The 24479-nt window shown below is 40.5% G+C and overlaps 1 protein-coding gene and 1 long non-coding RNA gene across 22 annotated transcripts in view; one reads left to right on the top strand and one right to left on the bottom strand.

The window, feature by feature from the left end:
- Positions 1–7792, bottom strand: part of LOC139363878 (uncharacterized) — a 30865-nt gene extending 23073 nt beyond the window's left edge. For 2 of the 12 annotated variants that reach the window (XR_011624997.1, XR_011625000.1), the window contains exon 1: positions 7528–7657. Coding sequence is in view for 2 of the 12 variants with exons in the window: in XM_071098906.1 (XP_070955007.1) it covers positions 7528–7792 (265 nt within the window). In the remaining 10 variants the exon portion in view is untranslated. Of the gene's footprint in view, positions 1–7527 lie in introns of all 12 variants that reach the window. The other 10 variants (XR_011625004.1, XR_011625003.1, XM_071098906.1 and 7 more) reach the window with 8 other exon arrangements.
- LOC105499401 (uncharacterized) overlaps positions 7741–24479 on the top strand; it is a 113346-nt gene continuing 96607 nt past the window's right edge. For 6 of the 10 annotated variants that reach the window (XR_011625012.1, XR_011625011.1, XR_011625015.1 and 3 more), the window contains exons 1-6: positions 7742–8081; positions 8467–8528; positions 17469–17594; positions 18748–18875; positions 20200–20243; positions 22087–22214. This is a non-coding gene — a long non-coding RNA (uncharacterized lncRNA). Of the gene's footprint in view, positions 8082–8466; positions 8529–17468; positions 17595–18747; positions 18876–20199; positions 20244–22086; positions 22215–22994; positions 23873–24479 lie in introns of those variants that run through there. The other 4 variants (XR_011625009.1, XR_011625008.1, XR_011625010.1 and 1 more) reach the window with 4 other exon arrangements.

Here is a 24479-nt window from a genome sequence, read left to right as displayed (position 1 = left end):
GGGACCACAGGTGCACACAACCACACCTGGCTAATTTTTGTATTTTTTGTAGAGATGGGGGTCTTACCACATTGCCCAGGCTGGTCTCAAACTCCTGAATTCAAGCAATCATCTCACTTCAGCCTCTCCAAGTGTTGGGATTAAAGATGTGAGTCACCACTCTCAGCCACGAGTGTGTTAATTTGCACTCACCAAAGCAGAGTGTGCTCCTTTCCATTTCCCACATCTTGGCCAATTGTTGATACTGTTGGACTTTAAAGTCTTTGCCAATCCAAAGTGTGTAAAGTAGTATTTCATTATTATTTTACTTGCATTTCCCTGATTACACGTGAAGCTGATAATATTTTTGTATGATTCTTGGTCATGTAGATTTCCACTTCAGTGAGTTTCCTGTTCATAGTCTCCACTCATTTTTTTGTTTTGTTTTGTTTATGTTTTTCTTATTACTTCGGTGGTCCTTTACATTTGCAAATACTAATCCTCAGTCTGTCACTTATGGTTCAAATATTTTCTGTAAGTCTGTGGGCTGTCTTTTAACGATGACATCATTTGAGGTAGAGAAACTTTACATTTTAATTAAATTTTTATCAAAAATTTCAATTAAAGTTTTATCAAAATTTTAAAGATTTACCAAACTTGTTCTTCATAAGTCATACTTTTTTTGTCTTGTCTAAGAAATCATTCCCTACCTTCAATTCATGAAGATTTTCCTATTAAATGTATACACTGTCTTAAAGTCCTATTTTTCACATTTGATCTTTAATTTATTCAGAACTTTGTATTAGTCTGTTCTTGGATAGCTATAAAGAACTATCTGAGATTGGATAATTCATAAAGAAAAGAGCTTTAATTGGGGCATGGTTCTGCAGGCTGTACAGGAAACATGGCTGAGGAGGCCTCAGAAAACTCACAGTTATGGCAGAAGGCAAAGGGGAAGGAGGCACATCTTACATGGCTGGAGCAGGAGAAAGAGAAGACAAAGGGGTAGTGTTACACACTTTTAAACAACCAGGTATCATGAGAACTCACTATCATGAGAACAGTAAGGAGGAAATCTGCCACCAAAATCCAATTACCTCCCAGCAGGCCCTTCCCCAAGACTGGGGATTACAATTTGACATGGGATTTGGATGGGGCCAAAAATCCAAACCATATTATTCTACCCTGGCCCCTCCCAAATCTCATGTCCTTCTCACATTGCAAAATACAATAATCCCTTCTCAACAGTCCCCCAGGTCTTAACTCATTTCAGCATTAACTCAGAAGTCCATCTGAGGTTGGCCATGGTGGCTAATGCCTGTAATCCCAGCACTTTGGGAGGCTGATGTGGATGGATCACCTAAGGTCAGGAGTTCGAGACCACCCTGGCCAACATGGCAAAGCCTCATCTCTACTAAAAATACAAAAATTAGTCAGGCGTGATGGCAGGCACCTGTAATTCCAGCTACTCAGGAGACTGAGGCAGGGAGAATTGCTTGAACCCAGGAGGTGGAGGTTGCAGTGAGCTATCATGCCACTGCACTCCAGCCTAGGCGACAGAGTGAGACTCCTTCTCAAAAGAAAACCGAAAAAGCAAAAATGAAAACAAAGCCTCATAAAACAAAGTCTCATCTGAGACAAGGCAAGTCCCTTCTGCCTATGAGCCTGTAAAATAAAAAACAAGCTAGTTACTTCCAAGATGCAATAGGGGTATAGGAATAAGGTAAACCCTTCCATCCCAAAAGGGAGAAATTGGCCAAAAGAAAGGGGCTGAAACCCAGCAGGGCAGTCATTAAATCTTAAAGCCCCAGATCAATCTCCTTTGACTCTATGTCTCACATCCAGGCCATGCTGATGCAAGGGGTGGGCTCCCAAAGCCTTGGGCAGCTCTGCCTCTGTGGCTCTGCAGGGCTCAGCCCCCACAGCTGCTCTCAAAGGTTGATGTTGAGTGCCTGTGGCTTTTCCAGATGTACAGCACAAGCTATCAGTGGATCTACCATTCTAGAGTCTGGAGAACAGTGGCCCTCTTCTCACAGCTCCAGTGGGCAGTGCCCCAGCAGGGACTCTGTGTGTGGGTTCCAACCCCACATTTTCCCTCTGCACTGGCCTAGCAGAGGTTCTCCTTGAGGGCCCCACCTCTGTAGCAGATGTCTGCCTGAACATCCAGGCTTTCCCACAGAACTCTAAAGCAGTGGCACAATGCTGCCAGGTTCTTTGCTAACACATAACAAAAGTGACCTTTGCTCCATTTCTTCCTCATCTCCATCTGAGACTTTCTCAGCCTGGCCATCTCTGTCCATCAGCATTTTGGTAAAAACCATTTAGCAAGTCTCTAGGAAGTTCCAAACTTTCCTTCATCTCCCTGTCTTCTTCTGAGCCCCCTAGACTGCTCTAACCTCTCTGCATGTTACCCAGTTCCAAAGCTGCTTCCACATTTTCAGGTATCTTTATAGCAATGCCCCACTCCTAGGTACCAATTTTCTGTATTTGTTTGTTCTTGCATTGCTATAAAGAAGCACCTCAGACTGGGTAATTTATAAAGAAAAGAGGTTTCGTTGGCTCATGGTTCTGCAGGCTGTACAGGAAGTATAGCTGGGGAGGCCTCAGGAAACTTGCAATCATGGCAGAAGGTGAAGGGGAAGCAGGCACATCTTACATGGCTGGAACAGGAGGAAGAGGAGAGAAAGGTGCTACACACTTTTAAACAACCAGATCTCATGAGAACTCACTCACTATCAGGAGAACGGCAAGAGGGAAATCCATCCCATGACCCAGTCACCTCATACCTGGCCCCTCCTTCAAGATTAGGGATTACAATTTGAGATGAGATTTGCACAGGGACCGAATCCAAACCATATAAAACTTATTTTTTAGAATATTATGAAGTAGGAACATAACTTCATCTTTTTTCTATATGACAGTCACTTGTACCATTTTCACACTGGTTTGTAATGCCACCTGGATCACATACAAATCACACAACTTGTGCCTTCTGCATCTCTATTTAGTTTTGCAATCTACTGATCCATATGCCTGTGTCAATGCCAGACTGTCTCAGTGATTTAGATTTATATGTCAGGACTAGTCTCCTTCTTAGTGTTCTCTTTTTTGAATGTTGCTTTGTCTATTCTTGAATCTTTAAACTTCCAAATGAATTTTAGAATTGTTTAGTTTTATTATATATTATCTTGCTTCTTTCATCAGAATTGCATTGAATTTACAGGTTAATTTTTGGAAAATTTACAGGTTTACAGCCCTGAGCCTCATCATTGTTTAGTAAGGCAGATTAAAATCAAAGTATGTCTGTAGTTATTACATTGTGCATAGCACAAAAACTTTGAGTAAAATTCTTCCAGTATTCCATAACTATTATCTAATTCAGTAAAGACATCATTCCCTAAGAAATGCCTACAACACATCTTCACAGTTTCACTTAGTTGACATAATAAAAATATCAACCACCATTCTTATCAGAACTATACTCATTCATCATTGGTTGGCTACAGAAGCAAAAATTCAGCAAAAAAAGCAATGAAAGTATTCTGTGAACATCATTTGGCTTTATCCAATTTATAATAAAGAGCTTTATGTATCTTATTATTATTTATAAATTATGTGATACATAACCTTTATATCAGAGCATATAATATGCTTTTGTGTAAATACTTTTAATATTTAAAAATATATTGATAGTCTTCCCTCACCTCCCGCCAGAAAGCTGTTTGTTAAATATTTACCAGCACATCACTGGTTCTAGCCCTCACCATTTTCTACATATCCTTGCAGAAGGCTACTCTGCTCCCAGGACAAAAGTGCCAAAGGGTGCCCCTCAGGTACAGATTATCTTAGAGGCCTCATGAAAAGTGCCCTGTTATGGTTGTTAAACATTTACCAGCACACCAATGGTTCTATCCCACTCCCCAAGGTAGCAGCTCTCAATCAATGACAGAAGGAGTTGATATATAAATACCCCAGTTCCCTGACCCTCAGGTGGGTTGAGATAACTCTGATGTATATTTTACACTGTTTCCCAGAGCTTCCCTAAGAGATTAAGCTCCAGTCACCCCACATGGGAGCTGGCCTGATAACGCACCCTTTATTTTCTTCTCTTTCATCTTACTTCTCCTTTTCCCACTGACGTCTTCTCCCAAATCAACCTGCGCTTGAATTCTTATCTGCTCAAGCCCACTGGATCTGTAATTCTTATACCCTTTCAATTTGATCAAAGGTATCAAAAAAGGCTAGAAAGTAGAGATTGGATTTTGTGAAGAGAGCAACTTGGAGAGAGCTTTTTCTATGCTCTAAGCTCCACTTGCCCAATAAGGGAGAGGAGAGGAGAGGAGAGAGAGACAGAGAGCTTGTGTGCAATTTTTCTCAACTCAAGGGTATGAGAATATGTATTAGTTTCCTAGGGCTGTCGTAACTAGATACTCCAAGTTGGAAGCCTTAAAACAACAGAGATTTATTCTCTCACATTTCTGGATTCTACAAATCTGAAATGAAAGTGCTAGCAGGGTTAGTTCCTTCTGAGAGCTCTGAAGAAGAATCTGTTCCATGTCTGTTTCCCAGCTTCTGGTGATGGATGGCAGTCCTTGGTATTCCTTGGCTTGGAGATGAATCATTCCAATTTCCTTCCTTTGTCTTTGTTTCTCTCCTTCTCCTCTTCCTTCCTCTTCCTCTCCCTCTCCTTCTTTTTCCTCTTCTTCTCCTCCTTCTCCTTCTCCTCCTCTCCCTCCCCATCCTCCCTCCCTCTCTCCTCCTCCTCCTCCTCCTCCTCCTCCTCCTCCTCCTCCTCCTCCTCCTCCTCCTTCTTCTTCTTCTTCTTCTTCTTCTTCTTCTTCTTCTTCTTCTTCTTCTTCTTCTTCTTCTTCTTCTTCTTCTTCTTCTTCTTCTTCTTCTTCTTCTTCTTTTTCCTCTTCTCCTCCTCCTCCTCCTCCTTCTTCTTCTTCCTTTTTTCTTCTTCTCCTCCTCCTTCTTCTGCTTCTCTTCCTCTTCTTCTCCTTCTCCTTCTTTTCTTCTTCTTCCTCCTCCTCCTCCTCCTTTTCTTCTTCTTTTTCTGCTTCTTCTTCTGTTCTTCTTCATCATCATCTTCTTCTCCTTCTCCTTCTTCCTCCACACTCATTGGAAAAACAGCCCACCATACTTTACTATGACATCATCTTAAGTAATTGCATCTGCAATAATCCTACTTCTAAATAAGGTCACATTCTGAGGTACTGGGATTAGGACTTTAGCATATCTTTTGGGGGGACATGATTCAACTGACAATAGGATGTTTTTCATGAGCTCTCTCAGATACTCTATATCCCAGGGGTGATGCCTCCCTCACACCCAGAGAAAACTAACTAGTGGTGTTAGGGCAGTGGTAGTGACGACAGGTTGGACCTGCACTCACAGAGTAGGAACAAAGGTTGTATGTATATGTACCATGGACTAGCCAGTGGGCTCTGGCTTAGGTTCTGTCCAATAAGATCACCTACATGGCTGGAGGGACCCTGGCAAGTAGCTCAAGGTAAACACTGAATTTCTGAGGACTGATGAAGGATTTGTAAATGATGATAAGAATAGACTTACATCTGTCTGAATTAAGAAAACATAGTGAGGAATCCCCAGGAACATAAACATCCAGAGAACCCATGAAAATGCCCCATAAGACAGAGTCAGCTTTAACTATATGCTGAAAAGCAAATGTATAATGCTACCTGGCAATGTTAGAAATGGTTTATCCTTTTATTTCTCTCTCCCATATCTTTTTACATCCTTGTTGGTCCAGAAACAGTAACTAATAAATGGGGGAGAAGGAGGGATGCAGAGAAAGTTGAAGTCAATCACACCCATGTTGCCAGAGGCAGGCGGCTATTAACCAGGCCTTAGCATGATAAGCGCAGAGAAGTTCCACCTTTCAATGAATTTTAAAGTCTTTGAAAGTAGCTTGGACTAGACTTTTTAATTTCCTAATAGGGATTATGATTGGAAACTTAGAGGGCTTTAAGATCGTCCTTTGACTAGAAATGAGTAGGCAATGAAATCATGATTTCAGATTTACGTGTTTCATGAGCGGGAGAAAAGTACCACACTAAATAAATTCGGAAGGGTCATTTGTAGGGAAAAATAAAGTCTATGATTACTTCCCTTAAGTCATGCAATCAACCTGTTACATGTTATCCTCATCTCCCTCCACTCCTTAAAGTCCTCTTCATTCAGTCATACTGAGTTTCTTACATTTCCTCAAACCAACCCCACTGTTTGGTTACTCCATGCTTTTGCACATACTGATCTCGCTGCCTGTAGCATCCTCCTTGTTTCTTCCTCTTCTAGTTGACTAATTCCTATATCATCTATATAATCTTTCAATACATTGTCTCTTCAATGTCACCTTCTCTGGGAACCATTCTTTTAACCTCCTTCCCACCCATATTTAGATACATACTCCTACACAACAAATCTTGTCATACAATTGTTGATTTCACAAGTGCCCCCACTGTTCTGTGATATCCTTGAGAGCCTGAAATAGGTCTTATGATGTTCTTGGTGCTTAGCACAATGTCTACAACATAGTAGGCATTCAGTAAATAACTACCAATGGTGATGGTGGGGGTTTGTAGGGAACAGATTAGGAGCCAATTCTCAGGATTCTCCTGGGAAAGCCCTACATTTCTGGAGCAGAATAAGAGACGTCTGGAAGGTGTGAAGCAGCCTGTGAGTCAGAAGAAACATCCCTGGGCTTGAGAGAACAGCAGAAGTTGGAGCTACTCATAGACCATGTGGACATGGCACACTCAGGAGTGCCATCTTTGAATCCTGCAGGACTATAGGGAGCTCAGAGATGACCATCACTTTTTTTGAGGTTCTCTGGAAGTTAGGTGGCAGGTGGGAAGAGCTAGTGCTTTGTAGCCATTGTCAAAATTTTTATTGACTTGAACATGAGTGCGTATGAGATGGAATGATGGAAAGCCAAATGGATGAAGAAAATTTAAATAAATGTGTCAGGCACCATGCTTAGCACATTACTTGACTTAGAGAGGAAAGAACTCTAAGAGTCCTAAAGAAACAATAAGCTTCTCAATAGAAATTTAACATAAAGAAATCTAACCTAGAACATGAGAAAGCAGAAAAAGAAAAATGTGAAAATGTACATGCACACACACACAGTTGGTATCAGCATTTCATCACTGTCTGTCACGAGTAAGTGTTGCTTTCTTGACTCTGTTCCTCTGTGAATGACTCTCTTCATAATGTTTATAATAAAATGTAGCAATAATAAAATATAATGAAAGATAAATGGGGTATTTTTAAAAGTAATGGTACAAAAGAGCGTTTATGCTGCATGGCGGGCCATTTTTCATGTTAAAAGGGGCCAAATTTATCCACATAAAACATGATCTTGTTCACTGCTTTTTCTGTGGAGTAAAAGCCATTTAAAATGTATTTTCTTCCCTTAACTCTTTCAGACTTCACCTCTTGTCTTTGTTGGACACTGGATGTTACTGATCAGCTGATTGTTGGTCTTACTGGAAGGTAAACCACTTCCCCCTGGGGAGATCCTACCTCCTGGGAAGCTCACTGTGCTGTATTTTTTAAGGAAAAATCTCGGAGTCTTCATTTTGGGCCTTGGCACGAAACAGAGAATAGTGTATTTGGGATCTGAAAGACCAAAAGCAGAGACCCTTAAGGGAGATTCTGTTTCTATGGTAATGGAATAGAAAGAGTCACAGAGCTGGACCTTAGTGTTCTTTTCTGGGCCTTCCTTTCTTAGATTGATGACTGGTGAGGAGGAATTATTATTTGTTTCCACACCACCAATTTCTCCCATTTCTACTCCCCCTTCTCCAGCTGACTACTGGAACCTGAGCCATTTATTAGGTTGGGTTTTTTTGTTTTTTTGTGTTTTTTTTTTGCTTATATTGAGAGTGGAGGAAGTTAGAACATACTTGCTACATACATAAGCTTTATAACAAACCTCATAATCATCACCAATTTCATCTTCATAAAAATGGAAACATTCTAATAGTCTCTCTCATTGAACATTTGCTGTGTCCCAGTGCTGTCAGAAGAATTTTATACACATCTCATTTAATACTCACCACAACTTTGTGAAATAGGTAACTACCTTCCTTCCTTTTTTCCTTCCTTTTCTCCTTCCTTCCTTCCCTCCTTCCCACCTTCCCTCCCTCCCTCCCTCTCTCCCTCCCTCCTTCCTTATTTTCTTTCTTTCCTTTCCTTTCTTTTCCCTTACTTTCCCTTCCTTTCTTTTCCCTTCCTTTCCCTTCCCTTTCCCTTCCCCTTCCCTTCCCTTTCCCTTCCCCTTCTTTCCTTCCTTCTTTCTTTCTTTCTTTCTTTCTTTCTTTCTTTCTTTCTTTCTTTCTTTCTTTCTTTCTTTCTTTCTTTCTTTCTTCTTTCTTTCTTTCTTTTTTTTCTTTCTTTCTTCTTTCTTTCTTCAGCTTCTATATCAAGAATGGGTGACATTGTTTTCATTTTGCACACAAGGAAGCTGAGATATAGAATGCCTGCATGACTTGCCCAAGGTCTCAGAGTGCAGAAGAGGCAAGGTGAGTACCAAAGCCCATGTTCTTCACCTCTGTGCTGACATTCACACTCAGCACCAGGCACTTTTCATTGTTGATTGCTTTGTACTTTGAGAACTTTTAATGGTAGCATTTTTAACCCCAGACCTAATTTCTTGGCCACCCAGAAGCAAATAAGTGTCCAAAAACTGATTTAAGGTTGTTCTAAGCAAAGTATAATTATGATGGTAAATCTGTTTTTTTTTTTTTTTTTTTTAGTAAGCCATTCTTAAAAAACGAGACATTCTTGCCCTACCTACAGGTAACTTGTGGAGAGCTGATTCTTTGTAATTTTAATTCTACAGTTTCTGTTCCTCAGAGTTGCTTTTTAGAAAAGTCTTCATTTGGAAGCACTAAATTTAAGGGGAAAAAGTCAATGTGCTTTTAAAGGTAGATTGTCCAGATTGATTTAAATTTTATTCTAGTTCTATTTTTGAACATCATTTAGTAACAAAATATTAGTTGTATCCTTGATAACAGAGAAAACATTATAAGCCCTATACTGCCTGAAATAGGTATCACTGATAAAAAGTCAATTTGAGCCCATTTACCAAAACATAAAAAAGTATGTATTTAACAAAAGTGTACAATACTTGTATACTGAAAACAATAAAATATTGTTGAGTCAAAATAAAAAAGACCTAAATCAAAAGAGGGATATATTATATTTATGGATTAGAAGATTCAATATTGTAAATATGCCAATTAGTCCATAACAGAGGTCAAAAACCTATGGCCCATGGACCAAATACAGCCCACTGCCTGCTTTTCTAAATAAAGTTTTATTGGAACACAGCCATACCCTAAACCATGATCTTGTTCACTGCTTTTTCTGTGGAGTGAAAGCTATTTAAAATGTATTTCCTTCCCTTAACTTACATATTACCTATGGCTGCTTGTGCTCTCAAAATCTAAAATATTTACGATCTGACTCAAATGAAAAAGTTTGTGAATTTCAAATCTATGCATTAACATAGTCTCAGTCAAAATTATCATGACTTTTTTTGTGTGTAGAAACTGACAAGTCAATTCTAAATTTGCACAGAAATGCAAAGAACCTAGAATAGTTGACAGTCTTGAAAAAGAACAATCTTAGAGAACTAATACCGCCATTTTTAAAGTTAAGCTGGGCTGCTTAGGGTCCTGTCATCCAGTGGTGTTTTTCTAAGCTTTGTTTCTCCTCCTTCATGTTCCTAATCTTTGAGAAAGTCCCAGTTCAGAAGACTCATTTCCTTCCTCAGTTTGTACAAGGTGAGGAGACAGATCATCACTGCACAGTTCCTGCGATATAATTCAGTTCTGATGAAGGGCTGCAGGCAGGTGAAGGTGAAAGAGAGCAACTTGCCTCACTAAAACTCGGTGCCCTCTAAGGAAGCTTGGTACAGATGAATGCTCTGGGCAAAGCCTTTTGTAGGATGATTTGTGGGTCAGGCAGGTCCCTGACTAGAGTGTCCCTCTCCCATTGAGGTTCCTCCACTTTGACCTCCTCTGCTACAACCATTTATGACCCCGTTGCTTCCGCTTTCCCTCTAGGGCTCAAGTGTGGGCAAAATCAAAACCCCCTTCTTTTCCTTGTTCCTATTACCTCCTGTATCACCCAAGATCCTCTACCCAGTTAAGTCCTCTGGCCTCAAAACCAAGTAGTTAATTGATGAACTTTCTTACTTCGTATTTCAGAAGAGGCAAAAGGGCCTCTTCTGAAAGCAATGGAATACAAAAGCCAGCATAATCAAGGAGAATATAAAACCCTGATTGCCTGATTTATAAAACCCAGCTTTTTGATCTGATTTTGCCAAAATTATTAACAAGATATTCAATTTCTGTTTGACCCGTATTTTTTCTCTGATCTGAGTCATCTCCAGGTGGTTTCCTAATACTTGGAAACTGATGTAGCTCTTCCTGACATTTCTCAGTATTTTGCCCCATCCAAGGACTGGCACTCAATGCTGTAAAAACTAAACTCTTTCATGACCCAAACTCCCAGATATCGTAGGGTCTGCCCTTACTTTAATGTCCGTTTGGAGCAACAAGCCTAGTGCATAAATGACTTAAAGCATAGTGGTGGTTGACACCTTCCATTCCCATTACCTAGCTTTGTCAGTATGATACAGTAGCTATGGTGAAATGGTTCTGAAGCCAGTCACCCTGGGTTCAAGTCCTAGCTCCACCTTTACTAGCTCTACAACTTTGGGCGAGTTACTTAACCTCTCCTTGCCTCAGTCTCCTCATTAGTAAAATGAGGATAATAGTAGTAGTGCCTATCTTGTAAAATCCTACCTTGCAAAGTCATGATGAGTATCCATTGGGAAGATAAACAAAATAGAATTAGGAATCAGGACTTATTTGCCACTTAAAAAAATCATTAATTCTTTCCAAGCCAAGTTTATCAGTTCTGCCCACTTTGGAGTTAACAGTGAATAGGTAAGGAGGCAGGTTACTTCTGATAATACTCAGCTGTGTAAAGAGAGGGGCACATCCCTAGAAGAAGTAGAGAATAATCTGAATAGGAAGTGGGCAGCATGATGAGCAGAGAGCAGTTTGGTCACATCACTACAGGTATCTTCTTCAGACATGGTAGTAATGCTGCGGAAACGCTCCCCCTGCACTCTCTGGCTCACTGTCTAATCAAGTCTCCAAAGAATGGAAACTGAGTCAACTTTTCTTTGTTGTGTTGTTGTATCTTTTTCCCTCTCCAAGAAGAGGAAGCAAAGCCCTTTATCTACTTGGACCCTGTGTCTTAGGTACTTTACAGATTTTCTTTCTCTAAGGAGATCTGGTTATCATCCCCTTTTATCAAATTTCTGATACTCCTTTAAACTCTCTCTAAGTACTGCATTTTCTTCCATGCTGTGGACTACAGCTGGATGGGATGCACTCCCCAGGGTCTCACAGTGACCATGATAAAAAGGCTGTTATGTCTCACGAAGCCTCCTTAGCATCCCATTTGGTGCCCAGTCTAACTGTAAGTCTACATCACTCCTGAGTTTTCTACCTTATTTTCTGATATTCAAGTATTTGTATATTAATTCTTTTGAAAAATATCTATCATGATTACAAAGGCTGTTTTGCTATTTCAAAAAAAAGGTGTTGTGTTCCAATGGATTATCTGTGGTTGAAAACAGAATTCTCCACTCTGAGGATGAACCACAGGGGGTCACAAAAAATTGTCTTCTGCAGTATTTTTTCTATTTTCTATTCCTGCACATCTTCCTGATTTAGAAATTATTCAAGTTTCCAAAAGAGTAAATGATTTTAAATAAAATGGTTAAAATATTCTAATGTAGTCATATTTCTGTTAGGGGTGAATGAATGTTAAAAACAGGAGTTTCAAGGATCTAAAAGTAAAGGTATAGACAGAAAAACTGAAGTGTAAGAGGGAGAGGAAGGAAGCACTGTGATTCTACTCAACGCATGACCATTCAGGCTATTCAAGAAGTAATAGGGTTTTAGATGACCCATAAATATGAAAGGTAGACTGATGGGGGAAAGGACCCAAGGTGTGGTAGTGGGATGCAGACATCTCTTTACCTAACCCTGTCTTTGCTGTTAGAGTGCTTTCTACCAGGGAAGGCTTCCTTTCTCCAGCAGTAAAGCTTCTTAATGAAAGCAGTTTTGATATGGAAATATACGCCCATTTGTGATCTCAAAAAACAAAGTGGACATAAAACATACTATTAGTATTATTTTCCTAGTGCTTCGGCATGAAAAAAAAATGTTATTTTTGAGGTTTCACTGTTTCAGAATCAAAAGGGCTGAACAACATAATCATTGACACATAAAAAGCAGAAATTCCTAACAACCTGTATTAATCAGTTTCTGCTAGCAGTTGTAGCAAATAACCTCCAAATCTTGGGGCTTTAGAAAAAGTTTCTTTCTCTCATCACAGTGCAGTGCAGGTCTGTGCTGTGGTGGGTGGGCAGGGCAGTTCTCCTCTATAGTCATTCAGGCTTCTTACACCTTGAGGTTTTGTCACCTTCCAGTACCCTGGAGTCCTCCTACTTCCCCTGTATCTGGCTAGCAGAGAGGAGGGGAGAGGGAGGGAGTGGAGGATCAGGCTTGGCAGCAGTGTCCATTGTTCCTACCCATATTCTTCTGGTCTAACTGCAAGGGAGACTGGGAAATATAATTTATCTGTGTGCTCAGAAACAACAGGATACAGGTTTGATGAGTATTCATCTAGTCTCTGTCATATAATCTAAATTAAAGGTCACATATTAGCAGCAGGCGAGCTAAATGTTGTCCCCAGATGTTTTTCCTTTTGGTCTGCATCAAGTGGTTTAAAAAGTCAATTTAGTTCAAAAACTTTAATATGGGAAGATTTCACACTTAAAAAAGAAAAGAAAATCTAGTATTTTTTGTTCCTCTCAACAAATCAGAAAATCTTGTGGGCCTGCATTTTCATTTGTCATGAAATGACTGAAATCAAGTAGCAGCTGCCCCTTAGCTTAGGTCTACACTCTCCAGTTCACCTTTGTAGGGGCTCAGAAAATGATACCCTGAAATATGGTGCTCTGATATGCTGAACTAAAGTGTAATCACTTGATGGGTTCTTCCTGTCTGCTGCACAGGCGAAACCAATGCACTGAGACCATGGTATTGCAGTAAAGAAACAGTTTAATTAATGCAAGGCTGGCCATGCAGGAGAACTAGAGTTATCACTCGAATCAATCTCCCCAAAGGCTCAGAGGGTAGGGTTTTTATGGTCAATTTGGTGGGCAGGGGACTAGGGAATGGGTGCTACTGACTGAGGATGCAATCATAAGCATGTGGAAAATGATCCTGTGCATTGAATCTGCCTCTGGGTGGGTGCAGGGGTTATGGGACCAGTTGAATGATGAGTCACGAGTCTGGGTAGGGTCCTTTCAATTGCCAGAATGCAACAGTCTATAAAACATCTCAAAAGACCAATCTTAGGTTCTATATTAGTGTTCTATAGGAGCAACTGGGAAAGCCACAGATCTTGTGACCTCTAGCCATATGACTCCTGAATAGTAAGAGATTATAGAAACTGTGCATACATTTTAGCAGAGTTTGGGCCTCCCCCATAATCCTAATCTTGTAGACTTTCATTAGTTTTACAAAGGCGGTTTCAGCACCCAAACAAAGACGTAGTTTAAGAGAGGGAGTATTATCATCCTTGCTTCAAAGTTAAACTATCAACTAAATTTCTCCCATGGTTAGCTTGGCCTACGCCCAGGAATGAGTGAGGACAGCCAGCCTGGGAGGTTAGATTGGGCCAGCCATGCTGGACTTCTCTCACTGTCATAATCTTTGCAAAGGCGGTTTCAAAAGGCGTAGCCTCAAGGTCTCTATGATCCTCTTCCCTCTCCCTCAACCCTGCCCTGTCTCTCAGCCTTCTGTCTCTCCCAAAGCACAGGATGAGGCTTTACTCTGATATTCCCTTATCTACTTTAAGACCAGACTTGCCAAAGGAAACACAGTTGCCTTCCATCCCCTCCCTAAAATCCAGAAAAGAAGAATGAGAAATGCAATCACACTTGGAGAGACTTTTTCACAAGATAATGTCTGCCCCTCTGGCTCATTCAAATTACAAAGAGAATCACTTACAAGTTAATTTCTGTCTCCCAGGTACATTAATACTCCCCCTCAAAAAACCATTTACTTTGGGAGGCTGAGGCGGGCGGATCACAAGGTCAGGAGATCGAGACCACAGTGAAACCCCGTCTCTACTAAAAATACAAAAAAATTAGCCGGACGCGGTGGCGGGCGCCTGTAGTCCCAGCTACTCAGGAGGCTGAGGCAGGAGAATGGCGGGAACCCGGGAGGCGGAGCTTGCAGTGAGCCGAGATCGCGCCACTGCACTCCAGCCTGGGCAACAGCATGAGACTCCGTCTCAAAAAAAAAAAAAAAAAAAAAAAAAAAAAAAAAAAAAAAACCATTTACTATGCCTTAAAATTGCTACGCCCCATCTCTTTTTCCCCTAGGAAGAAGGGCAAATAAGCATCTAGACCTCACTGGGTTATTGAGCAATCATTCTGCAATTTCCATGTGCTATGCATGTTAAATAAGCAGTATGCCTTTTCTCTTATTAATCTGTTTATTGTTGGTTCATTTTCAGCAAACCTTCAGAGGGTAGAAGGGAAGCTTCACCTGGCCCCTACACCCTGAAGCCCGTTTCAGTAACTCATCTGCCTGGCCTTTGGAGGTGCTTACACTTGCATTCTCTGGTCTGCATGATGATTTATTCTTTTTTTTTTTTTTTTTTTTTGGACAGAGTCTTGCTCTGTCTAACAGACTGAAGTGTAGTGGCGTGATCTCTGCTCACTGCAACCTCTGCCTACCGGGTTCAAGCAATTCTCCTGCCTCAGTCTCCTGAGTAGCTGGGACTACAGGTGCCTGCCACCACACCTGGCTAATTTTTGGTATTTTTAGTAGAGACGGGGTTTCTCCGTGTTAGCCAGGATCGTCTCTATCTCCTGACCTTGTGATCTGCCCCCCTCGGCCTCCCAAAGTGCTGGGATTACAGGCGTTTTTCTTTTTTATATTTTAGATCTTGTCAATAATATGTCAATACCAACAATTGACTGCTATGGGTTGATTCAGTTTGTAATTCTTAGATTATGTTTTAGATCATAGTGGAAACTGCTTGCCAACCCTGAAACTCTCTTTTTCTGTAGAAGTAATGGCTAATGTCCAATGAATGAATTGAGATGTTTTACTTCTAGTCTAATTGTTTGCTTAGTCATAATTTATATGCTGAACTAAAATGATAATCTATCAGAAATACTGTTGAATGTGAAAATTTTTCTTTTTTCTTCTTAGGATTAATAATGTTTGCTGGGCTTGTAATTTTAAGATCCTTTTTATGGACAAAGAACTTAAGCAAACAGAATGATCCTTAGGTTGACAGCAGAACAGTTAATGGAGACGTACTCTACTTCATTGTTGTTGACCATTGGCTATTTGGGGAATGGGGTCAGGTGGATTTCGCATGGCTATTAAAATAATCAACTTAAATAAAAAATACATCCCAATATAGTTCCCTTGTGGTTCTTTTAGTTGGATTTGAAACTGTTCCACAACTGAAATTTGGAAAATCAGGTTATACTGAAGGTGGAGGGAGGAATGGTTTGCTGAATTTAAATGGCAGATTTAATAGTTTTGTTTTGTTGGAGAACACTGTCTATAAATGTCTAAGAGTTTGGTGTTAGAAGTTTGTATGCTATTCTAAAAAGAAGGAAATAGATGATCAAACTTACAGTGAACAAACTATTTGCAAAGAAAATACCTCTTAACACCCTAGAAAGGCAAAGAAAATAAATGTGAACACACCTAAGGGCAATTAACACTTATAAAATGAAAGTATATTGTATTGACAGCTTTATCTTTTTCATTTGCTTTTTTAAAAAGACGAGCAGAGCGTGAAGTGTTATTTTTTAAAATCACCTGAGGGTATTTTAATGTTTTTGGTAAAACTACTGGTGCTCATGATGGCAGCCTTTCTAGCACTTTTCAGTTTACATGTTTGGATTTATAGTCATGTCTTGCTTAACTACAGGCATACGTTCTGAGAAATGCATCATTAGGCAATTTTGTTGTTATGTGAATCTCATACAGTGCAACACAAACCTAGATAGTATAGCCTACTATATATCAATACCAAAGCTATATGGTATTGCATATTGCTCCTAGACTACAAAACTGCACAGCATTTTACTGTACTGAAAACTGTTGGTAATTGAAACACAATAGTACACAAATGGCATTTGTGTATCTGGACATACCTAAACATAGAAAAGGTAAAAATACAGTGTTAATATCTTATGGGATCACCATCATATAATCGGTCTGTCAGTGACCAAAATGTCATTATGCAGTGCATAACTACATATACGAGTGACATAAATTCTGTGGAGAGAAGTTTTAAGCACATTTGTGAGACAAGCTACAGAAGAACTTTTGTTTTACATTCGTATTGTGTGTTTGGGTGAGGGGAATAAACTGCTGACATAATATGCTGATGATTCAGAATTGGTTATCAGCAGAATTATAATCCAGGCAAAGATGGAGGAAAAAATATAGAGAGATCTCCTGTGAGAAAAAAAATGAATGGAAAATCGTCACAAAATCACTTTTGGTGGTGGGGGGTAAGGGGATTGCCCCTGGGGAAAAATAAGTCATTGGATCATATGGGCTGAGAGAGGCCGACTGAAGAGTACCTGAATGCTCCTGGCTGACTTACCCAACCCCAAATCCTCACTGAACACCCGGAAATGGGAATTATTATCTCCTTGCCAAGATGGGGAAACTGAGTCTCAGATGGATCGATAAATTTGGCAAAGTCTATAAGCAAAATAATAGAGGATGTAGCAATTCAAACTCATGGCTTCCAGGCACCAAAGTCCTCACTGAGAAAAACAGAGTGAACATAGAGAAATGGCACTCTGAGAGAGAGACCCATTGAAGGGCAGTGGACAGTGAGCTTGGGTTTTAAATGTGATTCACTGACTAGCTGACTGAGAGGAAGTTTTAAAAGGTCTGTAGCACAGTGGGCTGAGGGACACTGCAACTCTTCTCCCTCCAACTCCCAGAGACTAAGTCCAGCAGCATGGGCTTCAACCAGGGGCACTTTGGTACCAGAAGGATACAGGCTGGACAGATTCCAATAGAGCAATAAAAACAGTAAAGGAAACAGAGATTTATCTGTCGAAGGATGCATGAGTCTAAGCACTTGTAACTCGCATTAATGGGGAGGAGAGGACGATGGATGGCAAGTCTTTGAAGTGTGTGTCTGCATTTAACGAGTGATTAGCTTGTAGCAGGAGTACAACCAGGAGTGGAAAGTGATGAAATATGGACAAGAAACCTCTAAACTGATAGCAGAAAATGGTTTTTGGAAGAGTTACAGGGCAACTCCTTGAGGCTCCGATGTTTTTCACTTTCCCTGACTCACTTGTTTTCTAGGAGCCCCAGCGTCTCCTGAAGAAATCCCTTTCCCATTCAGTCGGCAGCTGCAGCAGGTGGGATGGCCAGACCAGCCCTCTGGGGATGCTGATCCCAGGGAGCATCCAGGCCGGAAGGTCCAAACAGGCAAGTGACTCATTTGCTTTTCCTCCCTTGGTCATGTCTATGACTCATACACTTTCATTCAGTCCCAAGTATGAGAAAGGAACATCAAAAAGCCCAAGATGTTATCAAATATTTGATGAAAAAGAAAATTCCCCTTTCATATGATCCTTACAGAAAATGTTTATTTAGTCTTTTCATTTTGTTGACATTTCTTTGATTTATCAACATTCAGGAGGTGGAGTGAGGAGAAGGAAGGCTGTAAGTGAGACAAAAAAAGGTTAGGATCACTCAGTCATTTCTCCCCCAAGGGAGTGATCTCGGGGGAGATCACTCCCTCATATACAGAAAGGGTAAATGGTCCAGCTCTTCACTAATAAGAAAGGACTCTTCCTTTGAGGGCTGTGTTTGTAAGCACATGGTGCCCGTGTATAGATGGCTGGGAGACAAGATACAGGGGTGGGTGATTTAAAAGCATCAACTTTGGTATCAGATGGATCTGGAGTGGAATTATAGATCTGTCACTTATTAGCTGTGCAACTTTCAGCAAGATCCTTGAGTGCTCTGAGACTTAGCTTTCAGGTCTATAAAATAACAATTACAAAAAAAAGCAGCAATGATAATGCCAACATGTCTAGCATTGATTGAGCTTCTACTTTGTACCAGACATTGATCTGTAGATTTTACATATATTATCTCATTTTACCTTTCCAACAAACCAAGATATGGGTAGTACTATTGTCCCCATTTTATAGGTGTGGAAGCTGAGTGACTGAGAGCTGAAGGAACTTGCTCAAGGTCACTCGATTAGAAAGGGGCAGAGGCAGCAAAATATTTGCCTCCTCAGATTGTTATGAGGCTTACTCAAGGTAAAGCAGCTAAAGAGATTAGTTCCCTGTAAATGTACAACAGTATATATGCTTATGTTTTTTCAAACTAAAGACAAGAAAGGGGAAATTCCATTTCTAACTGTCCCAATTGGTATCTCCTTTTTTTTTTTTTTTTTTTTTTTGAGATAGAGTATCGCTCTGTTGCCCAGCCTGGAGTGCAGTAGCGTGATCTTGGCTCGCTGCAGCCTCTGCCTGCCAGGTTCAAGCAATTCTCCTGCCTCAGCCTCCAGAGTAGCTGGGACTACAAGTGTGCACCACCATGCCCAGCTAATTTTTTGTATTTTTAGCAGAGACAGGGTTTCACCATGCTAGTCTTGAACTCCTGGTCTCGTGATCTGCCCGCCTCAGCTTACCAAAGTTCTGGGATTACAGGTGTGAGCCACGGTATCCGGCTGCCATCGATTTTTTAAAATAAGTAAGTGATTCTCTCTGCTATTAACATCTTATGCACAAGTAATTCACGGTATTCTTTATTTTTTAACACAAAGTTTTCAAAATTCATAGAGATTATTTGTGAGACAGCTGTGAGCAACATCTCATACTAGGCTAGGACATATTCCTCCGCTTTATTCAAGAAACTGCTCTATTCTTCCAATCAACTAAAATAAACATGTGGAAACCACTGAAAGCTTACTTTCAGTGAACTTGTTCACAAATCTAGGGGCATACTTCAGAGTAAAATATAATCTCTTCTCTACACACACATCACACAAACATGCACGCATGCACACACACACAATGCTACTCAGATGTTCAAACTGCCTTTGAAGGTGGCGTTGAGCAAAGCTGTCTTACCCAGTAGTGTTGCTATTCATCTTGGTTGGTGTGTTAGACAGTGCAGGCTACCATAACTATATACAATAGACTGGGTTTCTCACAGCTCTGGAGGCTGAAAAGCCTAAGATCAGGGTGCTGGCCAATTTGGTTTCTGTAGAGGGCTCCGTTCATGGCTTGCAGACAACCACCTTCTCATTATGTCCTCACGTGGCCTTTCCTTAATACATGTATGTAGAGATCTTTCTCTCTCTTCCTCTTCTTATAAGGCCACCAGTCCTATCAGATTAGAACCTACTCTTACAACTTCAGTCAGTCTTAATCACTTTCTAAAAGCCCTATCTCTGAATACAGTCACACTGGGATGTAGGGCTTCAGTTTATGAATTTTGGGGGTACACAGTTCAGTATATAGAAATCGGCTGAGGCTGGATTGTTTTTTATGCTGGGGCCTATTTATCTCAGAAAATCATTTACTAATCATTCAAATTTTCCATGTGGTCATCTTTAGAACAGTAATTGCCAAAGGGCTATGAATCAGGTGTTTATTGTAGAACATGAACAGATGAAATGTGACAGATAAGGCTCCCTTGGTAAAGCAGAGTCTTGGAATACAGGGTGGTGGTGTTCTTTCTAAAAATAAGTCTTGGTGGCTATTGTGCTGCTAATAGTGAGGGCATTTTAAAACATAAACAGGGGCCTACAAGTAAAAGCTAGATCTGGAAAGGAAAGGGACTATTCTGCAGAAGGAACACATTCTTTCCAAGTGGTTTGCATAATTTCCTATATTGCTTTCATGTTAGAGAAAACACATAGGTATTTTGGATGACTATGTAGAGCAAGTTTTCACATCATCTCAGAAATATCACTGGGGCTGAATTGGTTAATTGAAGGAGGCTTGTTAACTTTTCTTTCATGTGTAATTTAAAACTGGAAAATATGAACGTGCTATTTTCTTGCTTTCAGACTTTGTTACCTTCTCCCTTTGGACATAGGCAGGCTCAAGTGGTGTAAGTATGCATGTCCGTATGTGGGTGGAGCTTGGGGAGTGGGGAGATGGGAGGGGTTGGACAAAAAAAAATTGGAATTTGTCAATTGTAAAAGCCCAGATAACATTCAGCTTCTGGTGTTCAATATTGGGCCTATTTATTAGGCTATTGTTCTGAGAGAGGATTTTCAAGAGCAAATTTAAATCTCTCCTTCAAGAAACCAAAGGCCAGCTGGGTGCGGTGGCTCATGCCTGTAATCCCAGCACTTTGGGAGGCCAAGGTGGGCGGATCACGAGGTCAGGAGATCGAGACCATCCTGGCTAACACGGTGAAACTCCGTCTCTACTAAAAATACAAAAAAAAAAAAAAAAAAAAAATTAGCCGGGCGTGGGGGCGGGCTCCTGTACTCCCAGCTACTTGGGAGGCTGAGGCAGGAGAATGGCGTGAACCTGGGAGGCGGAGCTTGCAGTGAGCTGAGATTGCACCACTGCACTCCAGCCTGGGCGACAGACCTAGACTCCGTTTCAAAAAAAAGTTAAAAAAAAAAAAGAAACCAAAGGCCAAGACTGAAGACCCTATTGGTTCTCCCCATACAGTAGAGAAGCCTCATGCTTCTCAGGACAGTAAGGCTATGTGGAAAGGTAGGTAATAGGCTTCACCCTATCTAGAGTAGAGTAATACTCATGCATCTCTGGGTCTCCACCAGGCCCTGGTCAGCCTGAGGGAGAGACCAGATCACCAGTTCACTAGCACCACAGTTCCCCAGTTGGGCAAGGATCCCTGTGCCATAGATTCCAGCAGCCAGAGGACTCCCCCTGCACCCCCAGGAGGTCATGGAAACCTTAAGCCACAACCACCTTCTCCTCTCCCTCTTTTCCATTCACCACCTTAGGGGGAAAAACAGATGGGGAGGGAGAGTGGTGGGAACAGGAAAGGAAAGAGGAAGCCTTCTGGAAGGCTGAGAATTTGTGCCCAGGAATAACTGTTACTAAAAGGCATAGTTTAAATGACAAGTTAAGGTTAGGTCTGAAATCAGATAGGGCTAAATGTTAAATTTTTTAAGGTGTGCAACAGAAATGAGTTATCTTGTCAGATTAGTTATAGGAAAAGAAGCCACATCTTAACATTCTATCTAGCTGTGCTTATGGACTGTAGCATGAGTGGATTTTGCATCATCTGCTTCTTGTTTCATGCATGGCAAAGTGTATGTGTGTGTGTGTGTGTGTGTGTGTGTGTGTATGAGATGTGGTACAACTGGTGGGGAAAGGAATAAAATATAGTTTCATTGGGAACATACCCAGTCACACACGAGTCCCACTAAAATGAAATTGCAGGAAACATCCCAAAGTATAAATGTATTTGGCAATTATATCAGACATTTTAGCATTAAATATCTCACTTCTCACTGGTTCCTCATGACAGAGTCAAACTAGAGGACCTTAACCCATGCTTTCTGAACGCAGCCACCCACCTCCCAAAATGTGATTTGCAAAAGGACGGTCAGGCACACTCTCCACCACCATCACCATCCCCATCATTACTCGCAGCAAGCATCTGCTAAGCTTACTTACATTAAGTACTCAATATTCTCTACTAAATGCTTTACACGATCATATTCATTCTTTGCAACAACCATACTAATATTATCCCCATTTTAAAGATGAGGGAACTGAGGCTCACTGAAGAAGTATGTATTTAAGCCAAGATTCAAGGCCATGTATTAATAGTTCCAAAGCCTATGCATGTTTTTTTTTTTTTCTTTTTCCATTCCACCATGCTATCTTCAAGCTTCTTTTGAAGATGACACTTTTAGAGAACTTTCTGGTATCTCTGAAGTTCAGTGTTTGGGCTTTCTGTTCTCCAGGTTCTATGTTCTTGTGGCTCAGAGCCACTGGTGGAGGATACGGGAGAAACCTTCATCACCTCATCTTCTCAGGGCCTACTGCAAGCCAGCGTCTCCCCTCCTTCCTCTCTGCTTCAAGATCCATGACGGTATATTTTAATATTTTCTGGTATAGTTATCTTTATATCAGTTGGTTAAGTGTCAATTTTCTTATCTAATATCCTGAAGCACTTCTCTCTACTGCCTGTCTTATTTTTATCCATCTATAGGTATAAAGTTTTTGATAAAGAAAAGTGTCATTAGACACTACCTTCTCTTTACCAAAGGTTTTCCAGTACTTTAATAAGGCATCTCTCTGGGAATGTTTTACAAATTTCAAATTGGATAATCAATTCAAAATATATGCAATCCAGCAAAGAGACAGCAAAACCACTAATGCTCTTCACTTGGTTTGGCCAAATCACTCACCTGGGATGAAGTAGAAATACACTAAAATACATTTAGAAAAATGTCTGAACTCTCAGAACCCCGGTGTTTCCAGACAAACACTGACAGCTTTAGTTTTTCCTATTACCAAGGCAAAGGGTTTTGCTTTTGATTCTCAGTTTTACAGGTTTCTTTTGCCTTCGTCAGCTTAAGTTTTCCAAATTTGTTAACCTATTTTAAAGACATGCCATGTACGGTAGCGCTTCCTGGCTAGCATGCCCATCTTGTTCCCCAGCTCACTGTGTAGGCCTTAATCATTCTTTAAATCCCAGATCCTAGTTCCCTCTTCCATGAATCTTCCCAGACCTTTTCAGCTCCCACTCATTTCCCTTTCTTGGGAACCCTACAACACTCATTATGTGAATCATTACTTTTGGCATTTAATTGTATACTGCCTGAACTATTATTTATTATTTACATATATGTATATCTTCTCTTTCCAGTGACAAAACCAGTTTCTTACATGGAGGTAATTTTGTTTTGCTACATATAAGTCCCTGCAGAATGACAAATAGCAGATATTTAATAAATGCATATTGAACAGGTGAAGGCACTTTGTCTCAAAGGGATAACCCTAGAGTTGATTTGACTCAGGAGAAAATACAGCTCACACAGCTCATTGGAATGCTTATTGTTTTGCCATTTCCTTGAAGTGGAAAGTCCCAGTCAGTTATCAATTAATAGTATCAACAACTATTTTATCTGGTGCTTAACAGGGGATGACATCCAGAGGTAACTTCACAGACAGAGCCTGTTGTGAAACAGGTTGAATTCTGCCACATTTTACTACCTTCCTGGTCTCAGACCAATCACTTAACTCTTGCAATGCTACATGTGGAAAATATATTCTGCTATCAGTGAATTTACTAGCCTGTGATACCATGTTCCAGAAGCCAGCAGGACTGAGTTACTGGTGTAATTGAGCCCCTGGCTTTGCAAGTTTGTGCACTTAAGTATCTCTGGGTGAAAAGTAATGATATAAACACAAAGGAACCATTATTAGAGAAATCATATTTATGTTCCCATATTGTATGGGGTCAGAGGAAAGCAAGACAAGGGCAAGACTTGGGCAAGTGACAAGACATATTAGCAGTGGCAGCAACAGTGCTGGGTAAACAGTTGTAAATCCCAAATGCTGAGCCGTGTTAACATTTTACAGAATGCTTTGATTCTTTTCAGCAAGATACAAAGCAAGAATAAATTCACACAGCCTCCTTTGAGGTCAGGGTGATTTCTCTGTTTCTGCGGAAAAGCACTAACTAATCACATGCTAATTCATAGTTTGATGCTCATCAAACTGGAGTGGACAGTTAGAGGTAGGGATGACACACACACACACACACACACACACACACACACACACACACACAAAAAAAAAAAAAAAAAAAAGAAGAAGACTGGTTTTCCCAGAACCTGAATGGAGATCCTGCAGCTAGAAGAGGTCACCAGTCTGTCTTTAGGGTGTTCTTTTTAGACATCCAAATGCAGACCGGATGGTGCCTTCCCAGAAGAGCATGTTGTGGGGCATCTCTCTATGGGGATAACTGGGGAAGGAAGCTTCCTCCCAAAGGACATGCAGCCAGAGTATGATTTTACAGTAGAATCTAAGAATATTAATAATTCGTTGAACATAAATGACCAAGGAGCTGATTTCAGTAAGAAGTTTCCGGGAGAAGTTTCCAACTGTCATAACTGCCAAGTATTAAAGGGCAAGATGCCACTAATTCCCAGTGGATTAAAAATACTGCTAGTTTTTCTCAAGGACATTTCAATTTTGGAAAGAGTGTCAGTTTAGAAACACAAATAATGCCATTTTCGAGATGAAATGAAATCTGAAGGAATTAGACAATTTACCAATGAGAAGGACTTTTCTCAAGTAATCTTTGAACTGTGTGTTCTAGAAAGACTGTATGTACTGAGTGGAGGCA

This window comes from Macaca nemestrina, chromosome 6 (genome assembly GCF_043159975.1).
Source record: "Macaca nemestrina isolate mMacNem1 chromosome 6, mMacNem.hap1, whole genome shotgun sequence".
Classification (NCBI taxonomy): Eukaryota; Metazoa; Chordata; class Mammalia; order Primates; family Cercopithecidae; genus Macaca; species Macaca nemestrina.
Note: the sequence above shows the minus strand (reverse complement) of the source record. Positions and strands in the feature narration are given on the sequence as shown.